Raw genomic sequence first — 16513 nt, forward strand, 5'->3', positions numbered from 1 at the left:
TAGCATTAATATGAGTATCAGTGCTGAAAAATGGCCATCATGCCATCTTTACAACTACTGAGTTAAATACAAGAAAAAAGAAAACAAGATCAAAGTTTTTTTTTTCTTTTTATTCACACCCATTTCTAGTCCACTATGTTAGAATGGCACATCAGCGTCACTCTCCTATGTTCCTATGTTGTTCGTTTGTACGTCTGTACACGCTATAAAAAAAGTCTATACATAATGCTTTAGAAGTCAAGTGGGGTACAGAACTGTATCCCACCTGAGAGCTCTCTCGGCCACCAATTCACTACTGACCCCCGGTCATCTGTTCACCATCCCTTTTTTTTTTTTTTTAAGAAAAAAAAGTACACAAGGCATTTTCTACATAGTTGAGAAAGAGGCATTAAAAGGACATAGTTTGATGTCTGTAAAGCACTTACAACTCAGACAGAACAAAAAAAAGAAATAAAGTACAGATTATGGTTCAAAGAAAGAATATTCTGTTTTGGACACAAGAACGACACAATGCCACATAAAAGTACCACTGACACAAAAGTGAAATTCTTCAATTTAGCATTTCATAGAAACAAAATTGCAAACTTTAAGTAAACAAATAGAATATATACACTGAGGTAAAAACACATTGGTCTTCGGAGGAGGTATGTATTTTTTTTTTTTCTCTCTCTGGATTTTTTTTCTGACCTTTTTAAAACGTATTAATTAAACCTTTCATCTTTTTTTCTTCTTTTAATAATTTCTTTAAAAAGCAAATGATGCAAACATTAGAAATCAGTCACATGCAGTGCATCATTCTAAGTGGAATACAAAAAAAAACAAAACAACAACTATAGTCAAACTTAGGCACCAAATAAAACTTGATAAAGCTTTCTTCTACCTTTCCACAATCAGCAGTCACACACACACCCACACACACACCCACACACACACACACACTGACCAAGTGAAAAGCACCTTGGTTGGCTTCTCAGTCCATTAGTGACCCAGACTCCTGCATTTAGAACTCCTCACCATTCCCCCCCTCAAAATCACTGTTTACTGTTCCGTATCTGGTCATGATTTTTGGTGCTACCGGCCCACCGTCCTTCAAGGGTCTTCCTCACAGTGTCCGGATGTTGGCATAGATATAGAATTGAACTGTAATAAATAACTTGGCGATTGCCAGCGGAAAGCCTGAGGACTGTGTCGCCATACAAATTTGCATAACCGAGTGTAAAGACCCGTGTTTCTGTTATGCCCTTAAACGGCATATGCATGACCTTTATTGAAATTACACTGCGAGTTTGTGCTGTAATTGGCGGCGCACTCCGGGAATGTTGAGCAGTTTACATTCACATCCCGTCGCATTTCAGGCAAGACGTTTACGTCTGCTCAATTAGACCACACAATAGCCATGGACAGACAAAGCGAACGAGTCCTTTGTGCAAAAAATTCTGTGCATGGTTGTACGGAAAGACTGCATAATGCATTGTAGAAAACAGAACACGTGAACAGAAAGGAAAATAAAAACACAGCAGTCATTTTAATAAGCAGGCGGATATGCTGGAGTCTGGGTCACGTTAAGAGGACTTGAAATGACCTCTCCGTCACCTGCACTGGCTACTGAAAACACGGCCGCTGTCAATCAAAAAGTTTAATCTGCCGGTATGGATGTATCCTCGGGTGCAGATGAGTTAGGAGGAGGCACAGAAGTCGGTGACATCAAGAGGGAAATCGGCAGCACGGGGCGAGACTGAGAGAGCCAGAGCGGGAGAGAGGAGACGAGGACCCGCCCCAAACGGCCCACAGCTCCCTAGTGGATCTGTATTTGACGGTACTACATAGAAAATCTCCTAGCTACAGGACATTACGGGGTGAAGTGAGCGGCTCCTTTGAAAGCAGCCCTCCCGGTCTCGCCCGATAGCATGAAACCAGAGGTGCAGCGGTATGGTTTTTTTCTGTTAAGTCATAGCTGGTGTGTTTCGGCCGCTGAGGCCGAGAGTATACCTGCATGTCACTGTGAGGAATACCTGGATATGCATGTTTTGCGGCTAAGTAGGTCACCACTGAATTTTGGAACGAAAAGGCTGCTGGTGATTTAAGACAGAAATGTGTCAGACGGAGATGAACGTTGGCCCAGTAACGGCTCGCAGTGGCATGATGAAAAACAGAAGTTTTGTTAGAAAAATTTGTCCCAGAAAGTATGATTAAGCTCACGTTCTCTCAAAGGGCCTTCCTAGAAATTTCTTTCCTTTTTTTAGCTCATACTTTCTCCTGGCACTGCCCACTACCATACTGGGTTAACTTTCACTTCGTGTTTAAAACGCCCAATTTCTGTTGATCGACTGTACGTGGCATTGGGCCACGCGGCTAACAGACGAGTTACAAATATACGTAGATATCTATTTACAATATACATATTTATACAGACTCCTACTCACACGTTCGTAAAACTACTCCATTCAAGATTTGTACATTTTAGTTTAGCATGAATTAGGAATCATTTATGACAAAAAATGATATAGTTCACTGTACTGTAGCAAGAACAGAAACAGAATAATACTTTTCAATGCATGTGTGCCAGTGACTGGCCCAACAGCACTCTTTCTTTACATGGAATGGGATCATACATCACAGGACTAAAATAAGTAAAGTGATCCTTGTCTTTAGCTTGGTTGGTGTAAAATCACGCCACTAAATCTACAGTAACACAAAGAGAAGATAGAGTAACAGACAAATAACACCAGGTGCAGTAACTGACAAAAAGATCTGTAGCGTAAATCTGAAACCGACACACGAAAAGAAAGATGAAAGGTTAGCCCAGTCGCCAAGGACTGTGGAATGACAAATAGGAATGGGGCTCAGGCTGAAAGTACACTGCAGTTCATATAGACGAATATTCACAATTACAGTTCGGCACGCACAGAACTGCTGCAATCGTCTTTCGCACCTGTACAGAGTCAGAAAATGCAGCAAAGTTGTCTTAAGATACAATCCATCCGAGTGGGTGACCACTGGAAAGAAGCGAGACGAATCAACACCCTATTGCCACACCAATAAACATGCACACAATCTTATTGCTGAATTACAAACCAGATTTTTACCCACTGTTTGGCATTGAAGGGTCAAAGGGCTTATGCATAATCATGACCATCAGCTGCCAGGACACCCAGTATCAACATGCACGCTCATTCAGAGGCCACCCTGGTCACTGGACGTTACTTAAAATTCACTCTAAAGTGCCAAAAAATAAAGAAAAAAAAAGAAAAACAGACACATTGAAACGACAGTTTGACTTGATTAACATGTCAGGTGCCATGCTTTAACAAGCACATCTTCAGAAATGGATGCTTTATAGAAAATAACTAAAAACACATTCCACAATCATCCTTGAGCCAAATTCATTCTGATATGCACGCTTTTTAATTCATATTAATCAACGCAGCTTCGTGAAGCAATATTAGAATAACGTACAGGTTTGCTTCCCTGACCGCAAGCTCATTTTTGTGGCAATAAGGTACCTTTTCTTCTACAGAAATATAAAATGCAAGAGTTGATGCTACATTTCAGTCTTCCTGCAAATAGAATACCAACCTGTTTAACACTTACCAATTTCATTTTTTTTTTTTGCAAAACAGGAATGAACCCAATTGTTTTGGTCCCTTAAGGCTTGCTCAACGGAGATTTAAAATCAATCAACACAATTTTTTTCTCTCTCGAAATTTACATTCTACATGAAAAGTTGCCATAAAATGTTGGAGGATCTATGGCTTAGTAAATATCCATTTGCTATATATTTAAATGTACCCATCAGCTTTGCAGCACTGACAACAAAAACGAATAAAGGTAGCGTAAGAAATACATTTCTTTACAGGGCAACTTGAGTAATGCTGATGTGTTTGACTTCAAACATCTGAATAAACGCAGTGCTCAAAGTTTTCTTTTTTTCCAGCCTTCCACATAAAGCAATAGTTTGAGTCTTTGAGAGTGCCTTTGTTTACTCGAGTTGTAACAACTGTCTATCAACACTTCTCAGCAAGGAAGAGAACAGTCTGTATTTTAGGGAAAAAAGCCAGCATGGCCACATCAGATCCCACAGCATCCTCTCCCAGAAATGGGAAAATCACATGACAATTCCGAGGACAAGCAAATGTACAACGTGGCACCCATCTGCATTCATCCCCTTTTAAACAGTCACTCAGTAACTTGGGCTGGTGGTCTACATTAGTGAGGATGAACTGAGGTTGAAACAAGTGAAACAACCCTCAATGCTGCATCAAAGGTGATGATGACAATGATGATGATGCTGCTGATGATGATGATGCTGACAAACAAAAGAAATGGCACCAGCATGTTGTTGCGTGGCGGTCCCAGGCTAGCACTCGCTCCATGTGCATAAGAGAGACGAGATTCCACGAGGGACTCTTCTATAATCTCTCTGGCGGCGTCGTTCTTAATATTGAGACGGATGGCAAAGTTAAGGGACTGGTCCACATCATGAGGGAAGGTTGGTTTAAAGCAGTGGCACTTTCCGGTAACACCTGGCTTGAAGGGCATGGTTGTCATCAAAGCTGTTGAACTGTTGTAGTAATAGCAGAACATTTAAGATATAAAATAGATAAGATTTATCTATATTGCATATGTCGCAGCATGTTTGCCAAGACTGAATGAGGTCGTGTCCAGTTTGTTGCCCAAAAAAAAACAAAAAACCAAAACCCTTATGATAAATAAATTACTCAAGGGGGAGGAAAAAAACAGCAATGAAGAAAGAAGGAGAAAACACAAGGTGCAAATTGAAAACAACAAAATAAAAAAAAAAAACGAATTCTACCTGACCATTAAATGACCAAAGTCAGGAGAGGGGAAAAATAAACACTCCATCTCACAGAAGATCTTCGGTGAACCCAGCCCGACTGGCAGAAGACAAAACAATAGCATGACTATTTCACAATGTTGCCCACAAGTTACGACTTGCACCAAAGTCCTTAGTCACTGTCAAAATGTTTGGCTCTTTGCTCGAATATAAAACATCTCAACTGGATCAGGGCCATCCCAGACAGGGCAGCAGCCAGGCAAGACAGAGGATGCAACCAAAAATGGGCATGGGTTTTATCGCGGCATGTTCATCCGGACAGGCTGAAAAGGGGCGCCGGCTCCAAAAAGAGTCCATGGGTTTCAGTCTCAGAAGCCCAGAGTGAGGTTTCAGCAGCTAGCTCACTCTCAGTCAAAGCCAAAGAAAAAAAAATTCAAACAAACCTTCATTCCTAGTGCTCATGTCCTCTCTCTGCCTTGATCTTGGAGGACACAGAGTTGTAATGCAATAACCACTGATAAGAATAACAACAATGACCTTTATAATAAACATATTCAAAAATGATGCGGTGCTAAGGTGATGCCTCTCTGGGGTCTCAGGCCTACATTTTAATGCCCTCCTGCTGACTGAGCTGGGACAATGTCTTCTTGATGCGCAGGGCGGTGAGGCGAGCTGCCCCGTTAGCATACCAGCATTCCCTCATGATCTTCGCCATTACTCGCAGAGCCTAAACAGAGTCAAAGAAAGACAATCAGCATCATCAAGGCAATTCAGACAGAAACAGCCACTTAACTAATCTGAGCCTGCTTTCACAACAACTGACTAAAGTCAATTACTAAGGGATCATTGTCCTTCTTATGGTTCTTTTCTATCAACAGTTAGTAATAGTAATAAACCAAATGTTAGTAATAAACCAAATGAAATAATAGTTGCACTTATCAGTTGTGATAAAAAGTATGGTGTAAATTAACATTATTGCTATGTTTACTGAAACAAACTGAGAAATTTTGTCAAAAGTGTGGATTCTGAACTTTTAACCAATAGCATATTTATATTCATACGCAGAAGCTATTATGATTTGAGTTTGCTGAAATGTTTGCACTGTGTGTAGTCAGTCAGTTCAGAATTTAAACAAATACAAATGTAAATACACAAATTCTTTTTAAATAATTATGTAACATGAATGGAATTAATGGCAAAATGACCATATAACTCCGGACTTCTAATGATTAAAGAAAGAGGGCACAGAAAAACGAAGAGGCAAGCCAGTATGAGCTCAGTAGGGGTTAGTATTCTTCTCAATTCTTTCATTATCAAACTACCCAGACTACACTGCAATGACATATGAGCTTAAAATATAATTATATGATTTGCTGATACAAAGCGCTTGGTGAGGCATGTTTGTAGCAAGGACAGGAAGTGAAGAGTCAGTATTTTTTATTTATTTTATTTTTTGCTTGAGTATTTATTATTACACTGCAGTTATGACAGCGAGTCACTGGGTATCAGTATACGACTTGTCTGTTCACTTTTCTCCAGAATTACTGAACATCAGTCAAAATAGTATTAAACACTGTCTTTGGTCTTGATCTTCTGCTGGAAATACATAAGAAATCAAACCTTCCAGCAAGACAAAATTATTATCAACAACAACAACAACAAAAAAAACCCACATCAAAAAATTACAATCCACAGAAATCCTCATAAAAACTGATATGCAGGTTTAACAACCGTATCCATTACCACCACGTGGTGAAATGAAACATAACTATAGATTACTGACTTTCATAAATCAGGCAATGACTATAAAAACCTCAAATATCCATCTCCACAACAATAAAGAATTCTCAAACAACTGGAGTAATGAGGAACCAGCTTGGAAGAGAACACAAAGGTTTCTACACCAGAAGCTCACTGCTGTCATAAAATTAGAAATGCAAGGGCCAGGAGTTCATTAAACATCAGCAGAATCTTGAGTGTAACTGAGTCCTTTTGTCAAATTAGATAAAAATAGAGCTTTTTAACAACAAACACCAAAGGTGTATTTTATGTAGAGTCATGCAGAAAAAACTAAAAAAAGCAGTGGATCTGTTGTTTTTTTAGAACTGATTTTTTGGATGAGCTCGATATCAGGAGATTTTAGATCAAAGCTTCTTCTGCCAGGAGGCTGCAAAGCTACGCCATGGTTTGAGCCTCAAGAAGAGCCCTAAATCTAAAGCCACATCCGAGAGGAATTAGCATTATCTGAGAACATGATGTAATCTGATTGATTATCGATGAACTCCAATTTTAACCCAGTATGAATCTGACACACCGGTAGTACCTCCTATAATTCGCCAAACTCAGAGCTCCCTCAGTAACAGTGGTTCTGTTGGAATTGACATCTCAGTAATGTAATACCAAAACTGGGTAATAGAAAACTGAAGGCTGAGGCTGGCTACCTATTCACCAGCTTCTTGTTCAAATTTTCCCATTCCGCCTTTTCTTATTCACAACAATTGCTTATTCACCAGCATCTTGTTAGAATTCGACCACTTAACAAATCCGGGCCTGCCTTGAGAATGAGAATGAGAAGCTTCTGCAAAACCTACTTTGAATTAATCATTAAGGAATCATTGTCATTTTCTTATTCTACCTTACATTTCATTCTTATTCGCACCAATTTCTTATTCGCCAGCATCTTGCTCAAATTCAGTAACTGATGCACCAATTAAGGTGTTAAGAGAAAATTCAAGCAAGAGGCTGGCAGGTAAGAGTTTGACTTCAGCTTTGCAGCTTTGTCTTTTTTTTCAGCTAAATTGAAGTATGATTTGCCCCTTAAAGCTCAAGTTCATGACAAGACTACTGAAATCAACATTTTTCATCAATAGATGGCCAAATTACAAGAAGAAAAATAAAACATCTCAAATGTTCTTCTCAGATAGTAGAGCGTTTCCTGTCTTGTTGCGTTGAAAAAACCCATTTTACTAACCTAATGCTAGTCTATATGCCAGTTAGCCACACATCGTGTTGTCACCGTTCAGAAATGTGGCACCTGTCTCATGATAGTGATGAAAATATCTGCGCAATGATGTTTCAATCTGGGCTATTAGGGGTAATTTGTAGAAGAGATCGTCACAGAGATTCTTTATCTCATACAAATCAGCCACTCAAATCACACCTATATTACAGTCCCAGACCTCCTCTGGTAAAACTAATCTCATTCAAATAGGGCTTTAATCTACACAAAACTGTCTCAGTGACAACACAATTAAGCCTTTGCAGTAGCCATCCTAGTTCACTGACCTAGACCCCACTGAAAAACTGCAGGGTAAGCGAAAGAGGAACTTCTGTAAGTAGGAATGGTAAGTCATTTAATATGTGTTCTCCCACATCATCCAACAATACAGAAGAAACAGATGACAAGACTTAGTGCTGTTATTCTGATAAAGGAATAATACACAAAGTACTAAATGCAGGAGTGACAATTTTCTTTTTAAAGGTTAAATTTCTCTCATATTTCCTGTTTAAGATCAGGTTAAACAAAAAAGATTACAGTGTTTTTTCTTTACCCATTCCAGACAGCACAGTACAGACAGACAAAAGAAAAATCAAAAGATTTTCAGAAATTACATTTCAAATTCCTGTTTGAAGACCTTGGACTTCTTGTCAGAGACGTTGTCATTAGGACTGGGCATCAACGTTCAATATTTTCATGGTACTGACTGAATTACTTCTGTTGTACCAAGTATATAAAAAAAAAATCATGTCATTCAATACCAAACTGATGGTCTTGGCATCCATTAGCCAATAAACAAGCTGATTTCCAAAGCTAGACTGGTGATTGGCTGTCAAAATACAGTACATTCATTATGTATGTTATTCATTTCAGTGCTTCTGGGCTAGTTTTCATTTCAGTGTGGTCAGTAAATATATCCACCTTCAGCACCTCACACTCACTTCTGGTTCAACGCACGCTTCCGTTACAAAAAGCATTGTTTAAGAAACATTACTGAACGCAAGGCATTGGTACAGGTATAGATTTCAACTTTTTCAATGATACCCAGCCTATAGGGTAACAGCAGAATGTATTCATGTTCAACACTGAGTGACCACTTTGGTTTTTTATTGCCTTCAAAATTTGGAGAGGAGCTACTGGCTCTGTGTAACTTGCTACAGAAGGAAGGCGGCTTGGCTGTTTAGATGCTCTTGTGAGACTAATCATCCACACCAACGCTGCTCACAGCTAACAAATATTTTACATAACACTGTAAATTAAATTAGGCTTTTTTGGTCTTAAACAAAAGACTGTGCTAATGACTAACAAGTCACAGCAGCAACAACACTATTACACTATTATAAAGGACAGATTTATTCTGCCTGAGCAGATGCATCTCATTCCTCACTAATTAACACAATTAAAGAAAATTAGAAAGTAAAAACATTTAACAAATCATGTCCTTGCTTTTTAAGATAAGCCAGAGAATGAGGAAAGCGTGCATCACTTAAATGCTTCAACAGTGTGCCAGAAGAAAATTTAAAGTAAAGGACACTGGATGGTTTCTGAAGATCTCAAGCTTGTATTTTAGCAGTAGAAAGGCTACAGTGTCAAAATGATTTTTAAGTCTCCACATTTCAGCCACAAGAGAGACATACAGTACTGGGCAAAGTCAGAGAGCAATATTAAATCATTTAACTTCCTTTCAATACAGCCATTAAGTACAAGTTTTTATTTTGCAGGAGATGTTTCTTAGGAGATTAGATATGAGGTATTGCACTAGTATAAGGAAAGAGAAAGTACTATCAAAATAAGTGAAAAAACAGGCATGTGATAACGACAGACCATGTGCTTGTTTAGTGATAGATTTAATACATAATTATGGAAACACATAAAACATGACTTTAATATCACCCAACAGCATGATACTGTGATATGTCTGAAAACACCATAAAATTAATTTTATCAGCACTAATTTAACATATAGACAGCTGTTCAGAGAGAAAAAGACCTACAATTACCTAAATATTACTCAATGTTTAACTTAATATTACTTAATATTTAAATATTATTAGCTATAAGTTGAAATGCAATTTAAATAGAATGATTGCGAGTGAAACTGAAATCTGATCTGTGTGCGGACATCTGACCTTAGAGACGGATCTGCAAACACGTCTATTGGTTTTGTTTGTAAAGAGTGGTTTAGTGTATTGTCATAACATAGGTTCATCATGATTAGGTGGACATTGTTCTCCATTTAATTACTAAACTCAAAATTAACAACAACAAAGACATATTTATCTAGCCAGAGAAATAAGTATCTAAATGTAGTTCAATTTGGGAGGGATTAGTTTTACATGGTGTGGGCAGGTAATGTATTTATACTAGGCTGACGAAGTTTCTCGGTGATTTTAATCATGTCCAAATCCGCAACGTCGTTGATGCAGCTTTTGTACTTAGGAGCGGATTATAATGGGAGTCAGTTCACAACTTTGAGTACCCAGAGTTTAACAAAGACTGTATAAAATCAAATCAGTCGACAGTTAGCTCATCATTTCTTAATATAGCTGCAGGATGCGATGTTTGTTTAGGCAGTGTGGTGCAGACCGAGCCCTGCAGCAGAGCGTCAAGACTTCATAGGTGACTCACGTTTTCTCTTTGATATGGTGTGATAGAGGTGGAGGCGATCTCTTTTTGAAGGGAGGAAATCCAAGCGCTGCATGCCCGGTGAGTTCCAGGTTACAAAAATTCAGAGATGCACGGCCACGTGCTGCCACAGCGCAGGGTCAGAGGTGCCGTGATTGCGTCACGTTTCGCGTTCATGTACAATACATCACAGTGAAGAAACTAGTCCCACAGGTCTTGGTGTGAGAAGCAGCAATGGTGTGTTTTTCCTCTTACATTTGGCTGGATAATTCATTTTCTCCAGCGTTCAAATGTCAAAACAACTTCCACACCACACACGTTCTGAATGTTACAGCTCAGCTGGCCGAGCTTCATATTAACATGTTAGTAAAGCTGGTCCATGTGCAGATACTTTAGTCTCAGATCTCTGTGCTTTTTGTGATCTAGACTCTTCAAAATGATGCAATGACAAACGGCATGGGAGACAATTAAGGAAATGCTTGAAAAATCATAACATTTTTCTAGGCCTAGAAACCAAATTTCTATATTCCTTGATTTTTCCAGTTTTTCATGACTGCATAAATCCTGTTTACTTCTTTTAACTGATTGTATCAAGTGAAATTATCATATTGTTGCTTCTTGCTATCTTACTTCATTTCTGAAAAAAAAAAATCTGCAGGTATTTCTGTCCATCTTTCTATTGTGAGAAGACAACTCAACACTATCTGAAATGATGCGTAGTGGCCGAGAAGCTCTTACTGAGAAAAAAGATATGGATGAAGAAAATCAAACAAAGAAGCTGCTGGTGTTCCCAGAAGAACAGAATGGCCACCAAGACCTCATCACCGAGTGGGGATTAATTGAGACTTCTGGGTAATTGTCTGTTAAATATGTTTTTTTCTGGTGCTGAAAAATAAATTTTAATGAACTTAACATACTCGATGGCCATTATGATCTCTGATGTACTCATATTATTGTACTAAACAAGGTCACACTGCTATTCTAAATGATACCGCACAGTGTCTGGGAAATAACGGTGGTTTTTTTGCCACCTCCCTGACATGTTGCAACACCTGGTCACAATACCAAAAAAATAAAAAAACCCTGGTTAAATTCAGGTGGAGCTCCTTGGAGGGGTCATTAAAAACCAGGCATGTTTCACTGTTCCACTGCTCTGAAAATCAGCCCTGGTGATGCCTGAGGTGCAGCTATGTCTGTCGATGAAATCTCAGCCTGGGAAATACGGCCAAGACATGGCTCATAGACCGGGACGTTTGCGAAGGCGGTTGAGTTTACAGCCTGAGCCGTAAACACGAGCAGAATGCCGATGCACCATCTGCTTACATTACTCCACTAAACACCATACACGTTCTCCACTCGAGAGGCTGAGTCACACCCTACAAACGCTGCAGTCTATCGCCCTGCTTTACAATAAACTCATCTCTCATAGAAAGGAGAGCAAATACAACACGTTAGTCTGTGAGTGCGCCTCTGAAAAAACAAATGGCAGCGATCTTGGTCTAGCAGACACAGATTAGATTACGGAATTGCATTATAGCGCATCAGGCCTAATCTAATTGTGTCACTTCCCGCGTAATAAAAAGGACACCAATAAAAGCGGAGCGGAGAGCACGCCTGCTGTTAGCTTGATGGATGGGAGATGGCAGAGGAAGGAAACCTGAGAGAGCTGGAAACGCAGCGTACTTTCTCTCCCGGTACTCCCCTGGGGAATGCGGTTTGGCTCAAGCAGAAGAGCAGCATCTTCAATAACAGCCAGAACACACATGTGGGAATTTCAATTGGATCTGAATTGAAGGTCGAGATTCAACAATGCGCTTTCTCAGGGGTGGGGCAGCTCCACCACCAGAAGCCGATACTGTGATTACAGTGAGAGACCATGTATCATGTCCCACAGCACAGATACATCTCTGAGCAGTCTTATGCATTATGAGACTTATGCAGTCTCAAAGCATCAGCAAGGTCAGCAAAATACTGTAAACTACAGTAATCCTTTAAAAATGCTATTAATATTTTGGTTAGAAGACTACAGTTAGTCAAACACAGGTTCTGACTTCTCATTGCACTCCAGTCACTGCATGCATCTGTCAAATTCCACCACTAGCTCATCTGACATAATTTAATAAGGAATTGATTAGATTAACTAGGTACTGGATAGTACCTCGAGGAGAGCTTTGAAAATGGTTAAGCTAGCACACAGAACAATCACAATTTCTTGAGACCAACACAATATGCCACTATTTTTTTCTGACATCTGTTAAGCTAGTACAAAGACATTATCAAAACTATGAATTAAATGATTTGTATTCACAATTTTACACTCTGTGCTGCATTAAACCCAATAAAGCAGGGCTAATGCTATGATTGGACTGATGCTCTCTTATTAATCAAACCAGCAGTTGGTAAATAATGTTTGTATGATATAGCCTACTCAGAAAATCATATTGTGACATACTGCAATGTAGTTCATCTAGACAGCAATAAGTATTGGCATATTGTCCAGCTCTAATTTATTCTATTGTTAGTGTTTTTAATTAAATGATTTCTGCCCAGATAAACAGCTTTACATATCAATATCTCACATGCCTCTTGCCCAAAACTCACACTACATACTACAAGCAAGCTAACACTAAGACAGCAAGTCCTATGACGTCAACATACAGTTCTACTTTGCATGTAACATGTGAGCAGCAATATTCTTACCTAGTTAAAGATCTCATAATTCAAATAACACAATGATATTCAGAAGAACATATACCCAAACCAAGACATACAGGCTTTAGAACTCCTTGGTTAACCACAGGGCATAGAGGTGATTGTCTAAAATGGTAATCAATATTCTTCTTTCCTCATTAGACCCAAAGCTTGTTTGGATGCTAATGGAGAACAAAATGCCAAGGCATTCTCAGGAGAAAGAATGTGGAGTTATGACTGGCCTTACATGATGAAACTTTCATGTAACTAGCTGGATGTTGTGAGTTGCCTGCAACATCATTCTAGTGCAGCTTGAGGGCTACAATTCAAAAACCTGACGAAGCAATTCAACACCACATTAAATTACTCCACCATTTTATGCAAGCAAGTAGCTCCTGTTTTTGACACACTGCATCATATTCTCTATCAGGAAATGTACATATTTAAAGCATATTTATATTTGTATAGTTTTCCACCTGTCACTGCTGTTCATTTATTCTGTTTCTGTGTTCATCCATCTATCAAGTGGTACTTGCTATATATTTAAGCTTTAATCTGTTTTGCATTTGATAAGCGTTCAGAAATGAAAGCTACCTGAGGCGTACTGCAATCTGTCAGAACGGTTGTGTGTATCATATGAACATTAAAGACCATTATAGTGTTCATTAAAGTAAACAATGCATCAATAAAAAATCTATACACAACAATCCATTTTTTTAACAACTGACACTAAACTGACATCAACTTATTGCTGCAGCTGTACTAAAGAAGGAGTGAAAACACATACCTCACAGCTCTGCCACCTGTTGGGAATGTTGGGTCGTAACTTCTGCTCACAAACCACCTTCCTCATTTCCTCCACTGATGGATCTGACTGCACCAGGTCGTAATACGGCAGCTGGTAATCTTCATGAATGCCTGAGGAAAACGTGTGTTGTGCCAAAACATCTTAAACAGAGGCTGTTCACAGAGTACGCTCTCAAAACAGATGTGTACAAAACAACACCTGTGCAGTTAACACAATGTTTTGTGTTACTATTAACACACATTTAACACAATACGATACACAATGCCTTAAAATAAATACATAAGTTATGTAAAACAAGAGAGACGTAAATTATGCTGTTAATCATTTGTCAGCTCACTGTGTCAAAGCCCCACCAACAGCTTTAGTTTAAAAATTACTAGGTAATTTAATCTGTATTTATAAGGTTGCATCAAGGATGCACAGAAGGAACATAATCTCCCTAATGTACTCCCAAACTAATGCAGTGAAATTAAAATTGACTGATTTTAGCCAAATTACCTCCAATAGAGCATCTGCTTGCAATTTCCCAGAAGACCAAGCCCATTGCGTAGATATCTGCTCTCTTGAATGACTCAAAATGTTTCATATTTATTGAATCGTCAAGCACCTCTGGAGCCATATACCTGTTGGGAGACAGTTGAGAGAATTTAATTGAAACAGAACACACAAATGTAGCTGAACAGGTTTAAACAGCTCTTATGTAAATACAGAAACCTTTTCAGAAAGAGTCTAATTTAAAAATAAAAATGTGCCTTTTGGGTCGCCTTAAACTCATTTCACAATTCAAAAATAATTGTGGAAACTTCTTTGGCTCCGCTGCTGTGTAAAAAACTGAAAAATTCCCTGTGCACTTTCTACCATCAAAATGAATGAGTTTTGAATCTAATTAAAAACAATGGAGTAAAACCATATGCTTACTGCAAATACCTGTAAGCAAAACAACTTCTGTTCCACAGTCAGTAAGTCAGAAAGATGAAGCACTTTGGAAACGAATCTTGCAGAATATGACTGTTTTATGCCTGTGGCAGCAGGGGTGGGTGGGGGGCATAAGGATAAGAGATAACAACTAGGCTCGACTGGCATTTCTCTGTAGTCTTTCACAGAAAGGAAAGGTGTTAGCTGGGCTAATCTCCCCCATAATTCCAAGTAGGGTGAAGTCACTGCCTTGAGTCTGATTAATCCAGACAGACTCCAGGGCCTGGCAAGGTGGAACGTGGGCCCCAAGCCCAGACAGTGACAGGCTATCCCATGATTCTTCAGCCCAGCAAGGCACTGCCAGACTTCTCTGGGCCCCCAAGTATCTCGATATGAACTGAGAATTGCTGTGTGAGAATTACTGTATGCTCCAATGATGATCTGCTGCTGCTCAAACTGTTTGAATGTGGCAATGATGACCAGCACAGGACAGCAAAGAAGACAAACAACATTTTAATCACAAATTCTCATTTTCATTATCATTCAGATTATTAAGTATTAGATTTTGAAACTCCACTATAGGCCTTTTTAATGTTCTGCTTTTTCCAGCCAGAATTTTTCGTATATTTTGTCTAATAGCCGAAAACTTGAAGAGCCATCTCACACCAAAACGCTGTTGGCCAAAATTTGTAGTCATTATCTAGTTATAGAACATGCTGTTTCCAAATCAAATATTTCCAGAGGGTATGGCATGTACTCAAATTTGTTTGCATGATGGCTGCAATCAAAAATAAATTCACTGACTCGAAATTCCCAAAAATGTCACTCATCATAACATGGTTCAAATAACATTTTTTCATTTGCCTTCACACTTACGAAAGATGAATTAATGCTTTTTTGTCTCTGATATTTACAATGGCTTTTTCCCCAAAGCAGCTGTGAGTGCCCTGTGATTTGGGCATGCATTGGCCACTCATTGGTGGCACAGACTTAATAGCCAGCCAGAGAGTCCTTTTGGCTCCTCTCAGGGGTCACTAGGGGTCTCACACTGCTCTGCTATTTCAGAGTCAGGCCTTAAAGACAAAACAGGAGAGATGATGAAAGGCCTGGACTGTGCCAGGGTCAGGGGGTGCCATTCAAGACACGTGGCACAGCCAACCGGCCCAAGGGACAATAAAGCCAACATGCAGAGAGTTACTGAGACCTGCTGGCTAAAGGTTGTTTTAGAATAAAGTTATTTTAATTACCATCTCCAACAGGTTCATCAGTGCAAGGATTTTCTAAATGACTTCCCAAACATTAGCAGATTAAAAGCAAACACTGAATACAAGGTTTATCTGCGGTTCTTCTTCAGTGACAAGACCATGCTGAAAAAGTCCTTCCCTAAAAGCACAAACAATAATTACAGCTCCAGCTACGTACATCAGAGATCAGTCAGATGTATGTGTGTGTGTGATTGCTATGGCCGCTGCGTGGAGCGAAGGAGTATTTGTATGAGCAGTGGGTTTCCATGTGGTGACTCACACGCTGGCTGCTGTACCTCCTTCCCTCCTGCCTGAATCAGACGTACGTCTGCCTGAAGCACTAGCTGCACTACATCTCATTCACTAACAACTGCTTTGAAAGCAATTGAAAACTACTGAGAGTAGAGAATGGCTTTATAGAGAGGCAAGAGGTGTGG

General features: G+C 39.3%; 1 protein-coding gene across 1 annotated transcript in view; it reads right to left on the reverse strand.

Annotated features, from left to right (window-relative positions):
* Positions 1-91: 91 nt before the first annotated feature.
* tgfbr1b (transforming growth factor, beta receptor 1 b) overlaps positions 92-16513 on the reverse strand; it is a 63260-nt gene continuing 46838 nt past the window's right edge. The window contains exons 7-9 of the mRNA XM_017721389.2: positions 14416-14540; positions 13897-14027; positions 92-5522 (exon numbers count right to left, since the gene is read on the reverse strand). Of these exons, the coding sequence (XP_017576878.1) occupies positions 5397-5522; positions 13897-14027; positions 14416-14540 (382 nt within the window). The 3' untranslated portion in view covers positions 92-5396. The remainder of the gene's footprint in view (positions 5523-13896; positions 14028-14415; positions 14541-16513) is intronic.

This window comes from Pygocentrus nattereri, chromosome 3 (assembly GCF_015220715.1).
Source record: "Pygocentrus nattereri isolate fPygNat1 chromosome 3, fPygNat1.pri, whole genome shotgun sequence".
NCBI lineage: Eukaryota > Metazoa > Chordata > Actinopteri > Characiformes > Serrasalmidae > Pygocentrus > Pygocentrus nattereri.